Genomic DNA, 17,500 nt, shown 5'->3' with positions numbered 1-17,500 from the left:
ATTCTGACAGCCAGCGAGCGAAGCAGAGAGAGAGCTGAGAGGCTGACAGGACCCCTCTCTCTCCAGGGCCAGTCACAAACCCCCCCCCCCCACAGTCGCTCATTACAGTCCCCCCCTCCCCAGGACCGGTCACAGTCCTCCCCCCCCCTCCCCTGCCGGACAGAGCTGGACGGCCCCTCTGAGGCTCCGCTGGCCGGCCCTTCATTGACAGGCCCGCTGAAGAAGACGGCCATCTGTCAGCCGCGCCGAGCCCCGCTGCACTCTGGGGGCTTTTACTGAGGAGCAGCGCCAGGGGAGGACCGGCCAGAGGCCGCCTCTCTTTGGAGCTCTCTACACCCACCCCCCCTCCTCCCCAGCTGTACTCTCCTCCCAGCTCCCTGTGTCCCAAGTCTGAGGAGGTTCCAGCACTATACGAAGGAGCCCGCGCTCGTCCCCCGACCGGGGAATGGGCACCGGAGAAGAGCGCAGCGCTAACGGGCTCAAACGGTGGCGCGAGGAGGAAGTTTACCCAGAACCACCTGCGCCCTCCCCCCCCACCCCAAAGACAGCAGGGCAAGCCAGTTATCACCGACTGCAAACGGAGCAATTAGGGCTGCTCTCTAGAGCATATGGCCTGAGGAAGAACAGCCAAGGAACAGCCAAGGAACAAGGAGAGAACAGCCAGGGAACAGCGAGAGAACAGCCAAGGAACAGCATGATAAGAATAGTAAACAACGGGGGGGGGGGGACATGAAGGTGTCTACTTCACAGCCTCCCAGAACAGAGCCAGGGCCAGCTTGATTCATGGAGGGAGGGGGTGTGAGGGGGGGAGAGAGGGAGGGAGAGAGAGAGAGAGAGAGAGGAAGAGAGACGACGTCCGGCAGCCAAGCCTTTCATTAGAATGTGATGCTCATTTGTTTTGATATTGAAAATAGCCTTTTTAGTCGGCACAATGGATGTTTGTAACAGCCACCGGAACGGACCGGAGAGCCGAGGGATCTTCAAAGACGCGCTCAGACGCAGGAAACCACATTTACAGACTTAAAAGGGAAAATAAATTGCAGACTAATTTGTTCTGCTTCAGAGTTGCACACCTTTTTTTTTTTTTTTAACCACTAGCCGACAGCGAAAAAAAACACACAGCATCGAAGGGCTAAAATTACTCCGGGCTACACAAAAAACGAAAGATAATTAAGACGCGTTTTCTGCTCAGTATCGCGGAACTCGAGGAACACAAACGGAGCCGGCAGAAGGAGCAGCGGGCTGCTAAACCGCGGGCCGCCGCGCAGGAAATCTGGGAGCGTTTAAACTGTCTGCCGCCTCGCCCAGATATGGTTTTCATTTGCAGACTCAAGTTTTGGCCGTGGATTTAAATTGCGTCTAAAGTGTTTCTGGATCTTTATCGTAATGCTTTAATGGAACATGCCATGAACTAAAAAACAAATCTGACTTAAGGCTAGAGAGAGAGAGAGAGAGAGAGAGGTGGGGGGGGGGGAAAAGGGGGAGAAAAAAAAACAACACCATTGACAAATCTGAAGATCAGAGAGTCTGAACGTGCTTGCAGTGAAGCGGTTATTAGCGGTGTTCATTTGCGAACGTGTGCGAGCGTGTGTGTGCGCGCGAGCGTGTGTGTGTGTGTGTGTGTGCGCGCGTGTGTGTGTGTGTGAAAGACTGTGTGAGCAAGAGTGTGTAAGTGTGGGAGGGTGAAAGTGTGAGGAGAGGGAGAGAGAGAGAGAGAGTGGAGGGATGGGGGGTGGTGGTGGTGGAGGGATGGGGGGGTGGTGGTGGAAGGGGGGGGGGGAGAGATTTGGCAGAGACTCACCGTGTTCCATCTGTTGAGAGGAAGGGAAGGGTCCTAATGGGACTGATCCACCACCTGGGGCTGTACTGTACCAGGCCTCCCCGGAGCCCGCTTCCCCCCTCTCCCCGCTCCGAGGCACAGCGCTAACGTGCTCGCTAACGTGCTCGCTAACAGCCCGCCACGCCGGACCCCTCCTGCTCTTCCTCTCGCTCTTTTACGCATGCTAATGTGCGCAAAATGCTAATTTATCGCTAAAGATCTTTAAAAACGGCGCTAAAGGGAGAAACATCTGCACTGGGAGAGGGAGGGGGTCCGAATGCCTGTCTGTTCGCCTGTCTTCAGACCCCATTTTAAAACACGCAGCCTGTTTTATAGAGGCACGTGGTTGGCTGAAATCTAAGATAGCAAATGGGGGAAGACTTCAGTGAGATTCTCTGTGGCTCAAAAGCACAACAGCGCTCAGCATTCAAAGAGGACACAACAGGCTTTATGACCTTAGCAACCTGAGCGCTGAGCATTTCTGCAATCTAAAGACTCAACGGGTCTTCGCCGACTCCTCCACGGACGAGGATAGAGAGAGACGTGACACCGTCTTCAGGAACGCGAGAGCCAATGAAAGCCCATTGTGGGCCTTCAAGCAGGGGTTTGTGCCATTTCAGCTTCAATTCAGCCAATTCAGAAAAAACGAGAAAAGCACGAATCAGAAATTCCTCTCCGTGGGGAATTCACAACGAGCGCGCTGAATTTCCAATTAATTTTATGAACTGGCTGATTTGAAAGGGAAACTGACCTGAGCTCGGGTACCGACACGTCCTCGCTGGAGCCTTTTTGTGAAGCAGTCGCACACAAGCCGCTCGGAGGTTCACAGAACTTACGGTGAATAACTAGCTGGTGCCCGACGCCGCTGCTATTGAATTAATTTCTTTTTTCAGCACACCACTGGCTTACAGGACAGCTGCTCAGATTAAATGACCGGAGAAAATGTGCAAGTAAAATGAGTTTTATTTCCTTTTTCATTTGAATGTCGAGGACCGTATTCAGGGAACTCACAGCCCGGCACAGAGCCACACAAGCATTTGAGTCACCTGCAGAGTACACACTGGTGTCCTGAGATACACTCTGCAGTCGGCGTGAAGTCAGCAGAGCCATCCTGCTCAGATATGAGTCGTGTCGCTCGTGGGACGAAACGTGATTGGAGGAAGGTGTGCAGCAGCAGGTGCGCACAGGCAGGTGATGCGTCTCACACACAGACGTCCAAGTTTTAAAGGCTGCAGGCCAATCCTCTAATGGTGCGGGAGGGGGGGTAAGGGGCTCGACCAGCTCCAAGCCATGCTCCACAACCACCCCCCCCCCCCCGTAGAGGCGAGGGGTGAAGGCAGGCCGCCGCGCTCCTCCTCCGCTCCCTCCCGCCGTCTCCGTTTCCATTAGCACGCTAACACGCCGCCTCCGCTGGGCGGGAGGGCCAGATCGCCCCGTCTCCATGGAGAACACAATAAAGCCTGGCGCTCCCGCCGCCGCCCCCCCCGGGGGAGGAAGGGGGGGTTATTTTCGGCGCAGGATCCGGAGGGAGAGGGGGGCGTGACGGTGCACGCGGGGACGCAATCATCATCGCCGGAGGCCGCCGCGTGCCCCGCGCTAACGAACACCGCTAGCCAGAGCGACGCCCCGCCGCGCCGCCTCCCAGACACGCTCCTCCGCCAAACACCCGCTCGTTTACGGGTCCCCATGGCAACCGGGAGAGACACTGACCCCCCCCCCCCCCCGTCTACTCACCCCCGACTGTCCTCAGCCGTTCAGTCACCAGGAAATCAACTCCCCCAGATTTATACAGAAACCGGTTAGCGTGGTCGCTCAACCACAATTAGCCTAAAAACGCTCGTTAGCGTCGCTAATCAGGAGCTCGAGTGGTGCTCAGCTAGCCACGCTAAGAGTAGCTAGCGGAAGTGGCTGTAGTGTGAAGTGTGAAAGTGTGTTTGTACGGTAGGCACAGTGGATGCAGGGGTGCAGCGCCTCGCTGTTTGAGGGGAGAGAGACGGTAGCAGAGCGTTTAGCCGCTCAGTCATCAGTATGAGTGAAGCGGATCGCTGACGCGGTCAGAATCGGAGGTAAAGGAAGGGCACAGTCTGAGAGGGGAAACGTCTGTTTCCACCGAGCTGCGCTTATTAACGTAATAAGCAATCGACTTAATACACGAATCACTATCAACTGAATAATAACCCCCCCCCCACGCCCCCCCCCAGCCCACACCGCGCTGCTCTCACTGTAATTACGCTGCCAATAAAAATGGAGTTTCCAATAACCTTTACGTCCGTTGCCACGTCAACCATCGACAGGGGCCTGGAATAAACGCTTATCTCCGCAGAACAAGAAAGCGCCTCCGTACTGATGCAGCACGGGGGGGGGGGGCGAGGGGGGGGCACACAGGGGCACAGTGTGTCTAAGGGGGATTAGCCCCCCACACCCCCCCCGATACAGACGTCCAGGCCGCAAGGGCAAATCCACGCTCGATGAGGTCACAAACAGTTCACCTATCGAGAGAGAGAGAGACAGCTGATGCTCGGTGGGCCTCAGCCGGCCTTATCCGTAGCCAGGATACGGGTGTGGGCGTGGCAGGAGCACCGCCCAGTCAGGACACGCGGCTCGCACAAGAGCTCGCTCACTCACAGTACGCACACACTGCAAACGCACGAACCCTCAAGAGTGCAAGTGCTCCAGTGCCCCTTAAGAGTGCACTATGGAGGAATAAAACCACAGCTTCCTGTCTGTGCAGGAACACAAAACGGGGAGCGCTATACAGGAACAGCCCAAATGAGACTGTGTGACGCGGGCCCAGGTGTTGAGGGGGAACACGCGCTCGGAACGAGGCGTGCCAGCGTCTCGCTGCGCTCGCTCTCCGCAGGACGACGCGGACGCGCAGTCAGAAGCGCGGCGTTCTCTCTCCGCGGAACCTTCCGGCAGGCCGCCTAATTAAAACAATTAAAGCGGTAATCGCCCGTCAGGTCCAACCCGACGGGACGTCTGAGGCCCGGTTAGCGGAATCAATCATCCGCGGCGTCCTCGTCCCTCCTCCTCCTCCTCCTCCTCCTCCTCCTCCACCCCACCCCCCCCTCCTCCACGTGGCGTTTACTGACTCGGCCGCACAGATGCCGCAGCGGGAAGGGGGGGGAATATGGTGGGGGGGAGGGGGGGTGACGCACATGGGCTCTGGCACGCAGCCCCCCCACCTGCAGCCGGGCGAGGAGCCAAACGGAGCACGCCCACCTGCTCCTGCATGCGCTGCTGCATCGGGACACCACTCACACAGCACGTTACAGTACTACGCACTGCATGCTACAGCACCCCACACTGCACACGGCATTACACACCGCACACTGCATTACACACTGCATTACACACCCCACACTGCACACGGCATTACACACCGCACACTGCATTACACACTGCATTACACACCCCACACTGCACACTGCATTACACACTGCACACGGCATTACACACCGCACACGGCATTACACACCGCACACTGCATTACACACCGCACACGGCATTACACACCGCACACTGCATTACACACTCCACTGCGTATCATTACACACTCCACTGCGTATCATTACACATGTACACTACATTACACACCGCACACTACATTACACACTGCACACAGCATTACACACCGCACACTGCATTACACACTGCATTACACACCGCACACTGCATTACACACCACACACTGCATTACACACTGCACACGGCATTACAAACTGCACATGGCATTGCACACTGCACTGTGTATCGTTACACATGCACATGGTATTACACACTGCATTACACACTGCATACTGAATAACTGCACACTGCATTACACACTGCACATTGTTCGTATTCCATCACCTGTCAGCTGAGCAGAAATAATGTCTTTAGATCTCCATCACACAGCAGGGCCCTTGAAGCAGAAGCCAGCAGTTTTAACACACTGACGCACGGCACAGTATCAGCAGCAAAGTTTTAACACACTGACGCACGCTACAGCATCAGCAGCAAAGTTTTAACACACTGACGCACGCTACAGCATCAGCAGCAAAGTTTTAACACACTGACGCACGCTACAGCATCAGCAGCAAAGTTTTAACACACTGACGCACGGCACAGTATCAGCAGCAAAGCCACAGCGACTCGGTCTGCTTCTGTCCAATATAAACTCTCACCACAAACCCAAACATTTACAGATCTGTAAACACGCGGCTACTCGGGGAACAGCCACTCTAACGCTATCCCAGGAGGCCACTGCACGGACTACTGCACTACTGCAAGCCCAGGACACCACAGCATGGACTCACTACTGCAGGCCTGACCCGGGAAACGATGGAGAGAGGGAGAGAGAGAGAGAGATGCACTACTGTACCTCAACAATCCAAAACCTTTCTTCTTTGCCTTCTTGTCCTGGTCCTCTCCATCCTCTGCTTTCTTCTTCTCCTTCTCCTTCTCCTTCCCTTTGCTTTTCTTCTCCTTCTTCTTGCCCTTGGCCTTCTTCTTCTTGTCCTTCTTGCCGTCCTCCGTGTCGCCCAGGCCCTGTCGGGAGGACCCGCTGGCCGGGGTGTCCCGTCCCGAGCTCGGGTCCGAGAGGTCGTCTGTCAGACGGGCAGGGGAACACAGAAATCACACGGTAAACGGTAAATGGACTGCATTTATATAGCGCTTTTATCCAAAGCGCTTTACATTGATGCCTCTCATTCGCCAGAGCAGTTAGAGGTTAGGGGTTAGGTGTCTTGCTCAAGGACACTTCGACATGCCCAGGGCGGGGTTTGAACCGGCAACCCTCCGACTGCCAGACAATCGGCCTTACCTCCTGAGCTATGTCGCCCCTACACGGAAGTTACGACACAGGATGGACATCCAGACAACAACATTACTCGCTGTAAAGCTGCTGTTTCAGGAGCCCAGAAAGACCAGGAGGGTGTTTTTAGTGCCTGGATCCCACAGGAACAGCCCTGTGAGACCTGTTGCAGTGCTGCCTGTTACAACAGCCCCACTTATTCATGAAAGTAACGGCAGTGCATCACAGCTGCCAGATATTTTTGGACGCCATGCCAACTGCGGTGGGATTTAAATAATGATATTCATCAAACGCAGGCCAGAGACAAGATGTACCGAACACCCAGAGATGCCACGAAGATAAAAGAAGAACAGAAAACAAATTTCTTCACAAATTAAAGGAGGGGAAAAAAAACCTGACAGTTAGCCAAAACAGGATTTCCAGCCACATGAACCTTAACAAAAGGGGGACTTAGGCCGTTTTGTTATAATTGATTTTCCTGGCTTTCTGTTTTCAAGGCGCTCTTTTTTTGGGGGGGGGACTAATGGCATGCAGATGAAAGGGGGGGGGGCGGGTCATTTCCAGGCCGCTGACGGGGCCATCTGTTACCGTCCCGTCCACAGTGAGGCGAGGCGGAGCGGTTTGGGGCGATCAATCTCCCCCACGCTGGCCCGTCCCGCACTGGGGCCCCTGTCCCGCCAGCCGGGCTCCCGCTCATTTCCCAGCTCTCCCAGGCTGTCAGATGGTCAACTTCAGAGCGCGGGGGGGACGGGGGGACGCATGTAAATTTAACTTGGGCGTTTGTGCAAACGGAAGCCGCCGGTGTGTAAACGGGAGAAGGGGAGTAGAGATGGAGGGGGGGGGGACGAGGGGGGGGGGGATGATCGTTTTTTGGCGGGCGGTATTAGCGATGGCGGCTGCTTAGCTTTAGCAGAAAGACGCATGAGCGTACCCCCCTCCCCTCCCCTCCCCTCCCCTCTCCGCACCACCCCAAAGTTTCCGGAACCCTCTCTCTCCTCGGGTCACGGTCGCGGCCGCCGCTCTTCTGAGCGTTCTCTTCCGCTCAGCGCTCTGCTCCCAAGCCCCGCCCTCTCCCAGAGCGCCAGGCGGGAAGAGACACAAACAAGCGGGGCGGACAAATGGGAGGACGCAGGGGATCAGCTCCTGAGACGCCGCCCATAATGAGAGGAGAAGGGAACACGCCTCTGTGTCTGTACTACATACCTGCTCCTGTTGCTGTTTCACTCCAAGGCTAGCGTGTGTGTGTGTGTGTGTGTGTGTGTGTGAGTGTGTGTGTGTGTGTCTGTGTGTGTGTTTCTGCGTGTGTGAGTGTGTGAGTATGTGTGACTGTGTGTGAGTGTGTGTCTGTGTGTGTGTGTTTCTCTGTGTGTCTGTACTCTAACTCCCCCGCAACACAGGGCAATAAGCGCTCACACAGAGCCGGGGAATTTCCATCAGCCAGGCTAAATTGAAAGTAAAATGATGGTATATCTAATTGAAACGTTACGGATGGGAACTCTTAATTTGAACATCTTGCATCCGCAAACAGGCTGGCTGTACACAGAGCACAGCGCAGAGAGCGCTCTGTCTGTCCCGTGCCAGTTTAAACCAGGCCGTACCAGTTTAAACCGGGTCTCTGCTCGCACGCGGTGGTCAGTGTGTGGGCTCAGTGCTGAGGGTGCGACCTGAGAGTAATGTCGGGGGGGGGGGCACGGGGGGGCGGGGGGGCGGGGGTGATCTGGGCTCCACAGGTGTGTCTGATCTGTCCTCTCCTGCAGGGTTTCCAATGGGCCCATGTCAATGTGGCTACAGAGCAGGGCTACACCAAACGCACAGCGACAGACACACACCTTGCGCACCACTCACCCTATTGCCACACACGCACCACTTACCACACCCACACACACACACAGACGCACACTCTGTAAACAAGCGAAACTCCACAGGGTCTCCACTGAACTATCCCACATGAGCCGGTCTCACCTCTTCATAAGACTCAAGACAAAAGCTTATCCTTATTACTACATCTCTTCAAGGGCATTCATATTAGGATATGAATATAGCATTATCCTTTGCAATTTAAAATTGAAACCTTTTAAGATCTTTGATACTCATTTACAGGATTTCTCCAGTACTTCTGCTGACTGCTAAATTATGCATGGATTATTAAAGGACCTGCAGTAACAGACCTACTTTACATTGAAGGATTCTTTTTTAACATACCCTGATTCAGTTTACACAAGTTATGAACATTACATTACATAGATACATTATATGCATTTACAGAGCTTATCCAGGCTTACACAATTTACTAGCTTTACTGTACATTATACAGTGGATATATATGAAGCACAGGTATACCTGCTCAGGTACAACGGCATGTCCTTACCCGATTGAACCGCGACTCTTTACGTTGAGCGCAGTTCCTACCATATGCACAATACGATCCATCCCACCTTCACACAGTTTCAGAACTCTCAGAAAGTATCAGTGAACTCACAACACTTTGGGTTTGTATTTATATCTACGGCTTTATGCACAGCTGCGTTCGAGCGGTTTCACAGCCTAGAAGACTCCGCATCTCAAATCTAGCACTACCCAGGCCCTCCAGGACCCACGGAAAAGCAGAATTTATTATAACATCCAATCATATGCATAAGGCCCGCCTCGGCATCCTCCTTAACTTCGGGAGAGAGCAGACTTGTGATGCGGCGTTCGCTCTGATACGAGGGGAGCAGTTTTTCACCCTACGGACCCCCCAAGCTGTCCTGTACGGTCACTGCACTGGAGCACTTTCTCAGTTACACAGGCAGTGGAAGTCCACTGGGGAAATCAGGCTCATTGGACTCTGCCTCCCTGTGAGATGACGATTATGTGCCATCAGGGGTGTGGTCAGGGTTAAATTTCTGACCAATGGGGCGCTTCACGGCGCAGAGAATGTGCGCTTTACCTGGACATGACACCCAACATTGGAAAGCCATCTTCACATCTCTTCTGCGTGTACTCTTTAAAGCAGGGCTACATAAACCAGTCCCTGGAGCTCTACTGTCCTTAAGGTTTTCAATACAACCGTAACAAAGCACACCTCATTCAGCAGCTAGAGATCTCATTGAGCTGCTAATTAGGACAATCAGGTGGTCCAAATTAGGGTTGAAATGGAAACCCACAGGACAGCAGATCTCCAGGAACAGGGTTGGGCAGGCCTGCTTTAAAGGGAAACGAGCTTCAGCGGTGCAGGTTAGCAAAGCGCGTTAGCAGCGCACGTTAGCGGAGTACGTTATCAGTGCATGTTAGTGCAGCATGTTAGCGGTGAAGGTTAGCGAAGCACGTTAGCGGTGCAGGATAGTGTTAGCACGTTAGCGGTGCACATTAGTGATGCAGGATAGTGTTAGCACGTTAGCGGTGCACATTAGTGGTGCAGGATAGTGTAAGCACGTTAGCGGTGCACATTAGTGGTGCAGGATAGTGTTAGCACGTTAGCGGTGCACATTAGTGGTGCAGGATAGTGTTAGCGCGTTAGCGGTGCACATTAGTGGTGCAGGATAGTGTAAGCACGTTAGCGGTGCACATTAGTGGTGCAGGATAGTGTAAGCACGTTAGCGGTGCACATTAGTGGTGCAGGATAGTGTTAGCACGTTAGCGGTGCACATTAGTGGTGCAGGATAGAGTTAGCACGTTAGCAGCACACTGGAGCCTCACCGTCGTCCAGGTCGGGCGGGCCGTCGTAGGACTTGTCGATGGCGGCGCGGAAGCTCTCGTTGCAGCCGCGCCCGCGCACCATGTGGGGCCGCGGCCGGTGGAAGGGCAGCTCGCTCTTACGCGCCTCCGTCACGGCCGTCTGCAGGCTCTCCAGCGAGCTGGACTATTCAGCTCCAGGTGGGCCCAGTGAGACCCCGCAGCAGATCTCGCGGGGGTGGTAGCGAGAGACGGGGCAGTACACATGGAGGGACAGAGAGAGAGAGAGAGGAGGAGAGAGGGCCGTCAGTACACATGGAGGGACAGAGGGAGAGAGAGAGAGGAGAGAGGGAGACGTAGAGAGCAGAGAGGGAGAGAGGCGTCAGTAACATGGAGGGACAGAGGAGAGAGTAGAGGAGAGAGGGCCGTCGTAACTGGAGGGGCGAGGCGAGAGAGAGCGATGAGAGGAGAGAGAGAGGAGCAGCGGCAGGAGAGGGGGCCGCATACATGGAGGAGGAGAGCGAGAGGAGAGGAGAGCGGGCCGTCAGTACACATGGAGAAAAAGAGGATGATGGAGAGTGCATCAGTGTGGAGGAGAGAAGGGGATGAGATGCTGGGCATTTGCTGAGGAGGAGAAAAGAGAGGGAGGAAGAGTGAAAAAGAGGACAAAAGAAGAGACAGAAACAGAAAAGGGATGGAGGAGGTGAGCAACAGAGAAATAAGGAGAGATGTCAGAGCACAGGGGTCAAGACTTGAGTGAGGGAGGTGCACGTTTAGATGGAGAAAGAGAGAGCAGGAGGAAGACAAAAGAGGAAGAGTGGGAGGAAGATGAGCAGGTGAAAAAAAGCAGAGGGGACAGAGAAAGAAGAGAAGAAAGAAAGACACGCTAACTCAGAAGAAAGGTGAGGATGAGGAGGCAGGGGAATAAACGGCGGAAGATGAAAGGAAAAGGGCTACGGGATGGAGAGAAGTTCCCAGGGAAAAGAGAGAGATAAAGAAAAGGTCTCATGAATCAGGCAGGAAAGGGCTTCAGCACACAAACGCATACCTCCCCTTCCTCTCTGACATTTATATCCCCCCGCACACGGGCTGAAGGACAACGTGCACACACACACACACACATGCACGCACGCACACACACACACACACACACACACACACACACACTCACACACACACACACACACACACACACACACACACGACACACACTCACGCTCACGCACACACGCTCATCACACACACACTCACACTCACACACACACACACACACACACGCACACACACACACACACACACTCACACACTCACACTCACACACACACACACACACACACACACACACACACACACACACACCTCACACCACCACAGCTCACACCACACTCACACTCGGACACACACACACACTCCACTACACACACACACACACAACTCACACACACTCGCACACACGCACTCGCATGCACACATACACAACTACACACACAGCACGGCATACACAGCACACACACGCACACGCACACACACACACACACACACAGACACACGGACACACGCACACACACACACACATTCGCAGCACACAAACTTCACTCCAAACAGAAATGTTGAGAGTGAACCTTCTGAAGCGTGAGCAGGAGAAGCAGAAGGACACGGGGCCAGAGGGGACCAGCGCCATCAATCCCACACATTTTAAAGTTCCCAAATCTTGAAAGGGGGACTTTTTTCACTCATTAAGTAGACGGAAAAAAAGTCTGCTCCAGTAGCAAATCCTCAATAAAAAAAGATACCCTTTTAAAGATGCTTTCCCCAGACGTGTGTTGAAGGCCCTATTTCAGGTCAGGCAAGGCGAACTGCATCTTAAGTGTCCACTTTGTACACAAGTCCACACTCTGTTTGCGTGAAGCGAGAATACAGAGCGAGGCTAGCATAAAAACGCCCCGCATTGCGCTGGGCACATTAAACACCGAGCACGTGAGCCAAGGGGACAGGGTTAAAAACCAAAGCCTCAGTATCTCCTCACAACTTCGAGTAAATGACTTTTTAAACATTCCGCGGCGTCGGAGGTGATGGATGAGCATGAGGACGGCGGCGGCGGCGGGGAACGATGATCCAGATCGAGGACAGCACTGCCGGGGGGGGGGGGGGCGCATGCCATGGCTGTGCCCCGCCCTGTCCCCTTCCCATCAGCCCCCACTCACCCACCCGCCCCCGCGCGGGGTCAGGAACGCGCACGGCAAACCGAATCATTAGGTAAAGTGATGCAGAAACCCAACGATGCATTCATGAATCAAGAAACCCATCATATCGACAGGAGCAGGGGGGGGGGGGTCGGGGGGGCGCGCTGAATTCCAATGAGCCTCACCTCCAGACTCCCAGGCTCCCCTCTTTGTTTAGCTAATGGGCATTTAAACGAATCTGGAAATGGAATCGCTGCTCTGATCGAGACGCCCCGGACGGCGATGTGAGCCGCCCGCCCAATCTCCCGCACGGCCAGCGATGAATCCCGCCAGATTTATGCACATGCATAATTCCAGCCGCCGCGGAAGGGGGGGAGGGGGGCGCAGGTATGACAGGTGAGAGGGCCGGGCATTCCGAATAGTTGGGGGGGTGAGGTGAGGAGGGGGGGCAGGATGGTGACGTGGGTAGGATGGAAAGTGCTTGCTCAGTATGCAGCGTGTGATCATGGTTTGATCTCGGTTATCAAACCCCCCCTTCCCCCCTGAAAAAAAACAACCAGACACCGCAGAGACCCACCCATCCCTAACTGCTAGAGAACCGCCCCCAGCTGCCATTCAAGGCTGCCTCAAGGTTCTCAGGCAAAGACAAAATAAACTCAGGGAAATGTTTTGATGGGCCACACCAGACATCTGTCCATGAGCCTTGCATGGGGATGCAGCCTCCAGTGCTTCAGTGCGACTAACCAAACACTGACATGCAAAATGCATGGCTAGAAAAAAAAAGTTAACAAATGCCAGTTAATCCTTAAACAAGCTAAAATATACGAGCAGCAGCTCTTTATAACGGTCTAATGCACAATCGGAGGAGCAGAGCTTCCTCCCACTGTTGTGCAGACAGGACTAACACTGAAAGCGGCAATCCTCGACGGGGCCACCGTGGCGCCGGGGCTGCCTCGCCCCCATTGAAGGGACATGCGTCAAAGATTGAACGTCGGGGACAGGCTTTTGGCAGCGCTACCCTGCAGAAGCCGAGGTTCGGGTGTGAATCGCGGTCCTCATCCGCGAGAGGTCGCGCAACGGGGTAATTCACGCAATCCTCTCGATCTAAACCGCGTTAGCTTGGAACTGAGCTGTCAGATGAATCAGGGGCACCCACTGAGCCGAGGCTGGGGGAGCCAGGGGGGAGCGGTCCTCACTACAGGGTTTTAAGCGTCTATCGGCTTGGTTCCCGCATTGGAAACCGGTTTTTCTCTCTCGGGGTATTCACAATACTTGTTTCCTGGTTATCCTTCATACCCTTTGTGCAGCGCTCGGGATAAAGCTGCTCATCCTGTTGTAAGTGTGGTATAGCAAAGAGCAGGGCTGGATTGGGAACAATCCCCCAAACGAGGGGCGAGAAACATGGTGTTTCAAAAAAAACGTGGAAGAGAAACCTCGAGAGATGCCCGTCATTAAAAGGCGGGGCGATCGCGAGCGGGCGTCCCGTGTTTTTAACGTCGGTCTGAGAGGAACGTGCCGAGGAGCCGCTGTCACCTTCCCCAGCGCCTTCCTCTGGAGGAAGAAGACTCCAAAGGTCGCCTGCCTGTCACGCCGGTTACCGTGACGATGCCGCCTTCCTCCGTGCGGAGGCCACGCCCCCTCTGCGGCTTGTTCTGGCCTCCCAGCTCGGTTTGACGAAGAGCGTATAAACGCTGGATATTACAGACGCTCTTTTTTTACCGAAACGTTCCCTTTTTTCTCACAAACCTGGTTTACAGTAACAAGGTTTCACTGCAGACGGATAAAAACCAATCTCAAACGTTCCCAAATCCCGTTTTTGGCAGAGGGGCGCTCGGAATTTCCCGAATTTCCCCGACCGTGGGCGAACGGACAGCAGAGGCGACGGGCGGGCCAGCACGCTGACATCATCAGAACAGGAGGGGCCAGACCGACGCGCTTCGTAAATAAAAGCAGGAGTCAAAAATACGACTGTAGAGGTGCCCCTGTGCGGGCACTTAAAACACGCTCATTATCTGCACAGACCCCGGTGCTTAAGGATCTGGGCTCCCGCCCAGGTGAGCAGGACTTGGCTTCCCGCTGGTCTACTTCAGCGAGAGTCTCTCACTGCTTCAGCAAACATCCAACATGAACGTGAAAAAACACACCAGTCGGGATGCAGGCGTCATCAGCCAAGGAAATGTATTATTATTATTATTATTATTATTTTACAGCTGGTTCAACAGCCAAAACAAACAAAAAAATCGCATTTATTCTCCAGTATACTGTGAACTGGTGGTCCTAGCCAATCAAGATGGGGGCCTGTTACTGGTACTACTGATCTATTGCACTGATCCGTTGGTCTCATTGCTGGACCAGAGGGAAATGACCACAATGTCCATCTCACCACACGCTGCCCAACACACAGCCCCTTGAAGGCTTCCAATAATTACGGGTTCTCTGGATCTCTGGATCATTCAATTCTATCCCATTTTATTTGTATAGCGCTTTCCACAGAGAACAGAGTAGCAAGGCAAGAGGCAGAGCAAACACCAGGCCTGAACCCCCAAATAGCAAGCAGAAAAAAAAACTCCCAGTGGGGAGAAAACCCTCACACCGGATCAGTGATGGCGGTTGAGGGGGCGTGGGGGGGGTCCACAGGGGCGTGTCATGGTGCGTCCAATGATCCGCATTATTTTAATTAAACAGGGGCTGCCACTCGCCACAGGAACAGGACCAGGCTTTCTGAGGCCCTGTCTGTGTGCTGAGGCTCGAATTTAGTTAAAAACTCACCCATCGATAACACAAGGGCTTTACTGTATTAATCTAACCCAGGTCCAGGAGAGCCGCAGGGTCAGCTGGTTTTTTTGTTTTTTAAGTCGGCACCTAACTGATCAATTTTAGCAGCTGAAGGTGCTCGGTGCAGGCGGCTGTGGAGAGGAGGGGCTGGCCGTGCGCTCGACCACAGGAAGTGACATAAACCGCTGTGCTGGACAGCGGAACAGAGAGGGGCGGCTGTCCCCCCCCCCACCCCCCACCCACCCCACCCCACACCTGAGCTCCTCCCGGACACCAAGCCACCATCCGGCCAGTGTCAGGGACAAATTAGTCCATCAATCCAAATCTGCCCAACATGGCCGCCTTCAGCTCAAATCAACAACAAACTCCTGCTCTATTGAGGAGGGAGAGAGGGAGCATGCAAGAGAGGAAGAGAGAGGAAAAGAGAGAGGGAAAGAGAGAGAGGGGAACAGAACAGAACAGTAGTGACATAAGTAGGCTCTGGTTTGTCAGAGAGACGTGTGTTGTCAAAGTGAAAGAGCGCTGCTGCGTTTTGGGGAAACTCACCAAAGTAACGGAGCAGCCAGAACGGGCGGGGACGGGCGCCACTGCTCAGGACGTGCGAAAACACACACGCGCACGCGCACACACGCACAAACACGCACAAACACACACACACACACACACACACACACACACACGCACACACACACACACACACACACGCACACACGCGCTGGGCGGTGATGGCGGTACAGGCAGAGGAACGCTGCGTAAGCGTTTGAGCTCAGGCCTGCTGGAGGGGCGCTTGGCCGCGAGGTGAAAGATGGCGGACGGCTCTGGAGGAGAGCCAGGGAGGAGGACGGAGCGGTAGGGAGCAAACACACCTCCTCCAGCTGGGTGGAGGTAGGGGGGAGGCCTCCGCTACCAACACACACACACACACGCACACATTAATCACTCAACGCGGCCCGGCTCTGCTCCTCCTCCTCCTCCTCCTCCCTCCTCACCCCCGGAGCGCTGACTCACGCGGAAGGTTCTGGAAGGTGCCGCGGGTGCCAGGTAGCCTGGAGAGGCGTTTACAGTAAAGCACTGATCTGAGGTCAGCCGCTCACGGGGGGGGGGTCCGCTCACGCTGTGGGGGGGGGTTAGCTCACGCAGAGCCTCATCAGCACAACGCAAACAAAGCATCAGTCACTAAACCAGCTTCTGAGAGCGCCCCCCCCCTCCTCCTCCTCTCCTGAACACACGGTATTACTCACACACACCATCAGTCACACACACAAACACACGCGCATACACGCAAGCACACACACCATCAGTCACACACACACAAACACACGTGCACGCACGCAAGCACACACACACACCATCAGTCACGAGCTGTTCGCCTGTCACACACACACACACACACACACACAACACACACTAACACATGCACACACACAAACACCACACGTGCACACACACACACCACACGCAAACATGCATGCACGCACGCACCCAGCTCGCCCTTAAAACCAGACGCGGGTTTTTAAAAGGCAGAATGTCATTATTACACATTCTTGTGTAAATGAACTCGCTCCCGGTATCAGCAGGAGCTGCTGGAACTACAGAGGAAGCCGCAGACAGGAGAACTCTCAGTTTTTCCCTCCGACTGGTTTATGCAAACCGAGCTCCTAAAAGAAAACACATCTGCAAGCGTTTATTTCACGGTTCATCAGCAGTTCTGCTTCGTGCTTTAGGGGCGTACCGCACGAAGCCTCAAAAACAAGCTTCGGAGGGCGAAAAATGATTAAGAGTCATTTAATAACTGCGTTCCAAAAATGGCGTTTCAAGTAGCCTGGGCGAGGGGCAGATCAAAATGGGGCTTGAGACAGGCGTGACACAGACACTCACCACCACCGGGTCCTGAGTCACACCTTAACAGCCACGTGTGAGGTGGCAGAAATCAGCGCTGGTGAACGGAAAGCACCCTTTACCCCTCTGAAAAATAGGTTTCTTAGGAATGTTTTTGTTCAAAATTCAGTGTTCTAGAACGCCGTTGCTTTCAGTCACCAGCAGCGATCGTGACATCAGCGTCAGAATGTTCAGTTAAGAGCATTCCAATCACATGTCTGTGACCTCACACTTGGGTGCCATGGCAGCAGCACAAGGCCAGGAGGGAACACTGGCAGTGTAGACAGGTGCAGCGCAGGCCTGCCAATGCTTACCCACACACCCTCAGGTGATCTGCAATGCAATCTTGTGTTACCACAGAAACCACTGCCTACTTATGACATCAAGCATATCTTA

At 54.2% G+C, this 17,500-nt stretch overlaps 1 protein-coding gene across 1 annotated transcript in view; it reads right to left on the bottom strand.

Annotated features, from left to right (window-relative positions):
* The window catches only part of pard3bb (par-3 family cell polarity regulator beta b), a 273,730-nt gene that overhangs the window by 85,763 nt on the left and 170,467 nt on the right, over positions 1 to 17,500 (bottom strand). The window contains 3 exon segments of the mRNA XM_064329842.1: positions 6,183 to 6,408; positions 10,293 to 10,497; positions 16,299 to 16,302. Of these exon segments, the coding sequence (XP_064185912.1) occupies positions 6,183 to 6,408; positions 10,293 to 10,497; positions 16,299 to 16,302 (435 nt within the window).

Source organism: Anguilla rostrata, chromosome 3, assembly GCF_018555375.3.
Source record: "Anguilla rostrata isolate EN2019 chromosome 3, ASM1855537v3, whole genome shotgun sequence".
NCBI lineage: Eukaryota > Metazoa > Chordata > Actinopteri > Anguilliformes > Anguillidae > Anguilla > Anguilla rostrata.
Note: the sequence above shows the minus strand (reverse complement) of the source record. Positions and strands in the feature narration are given on the sequence as shown.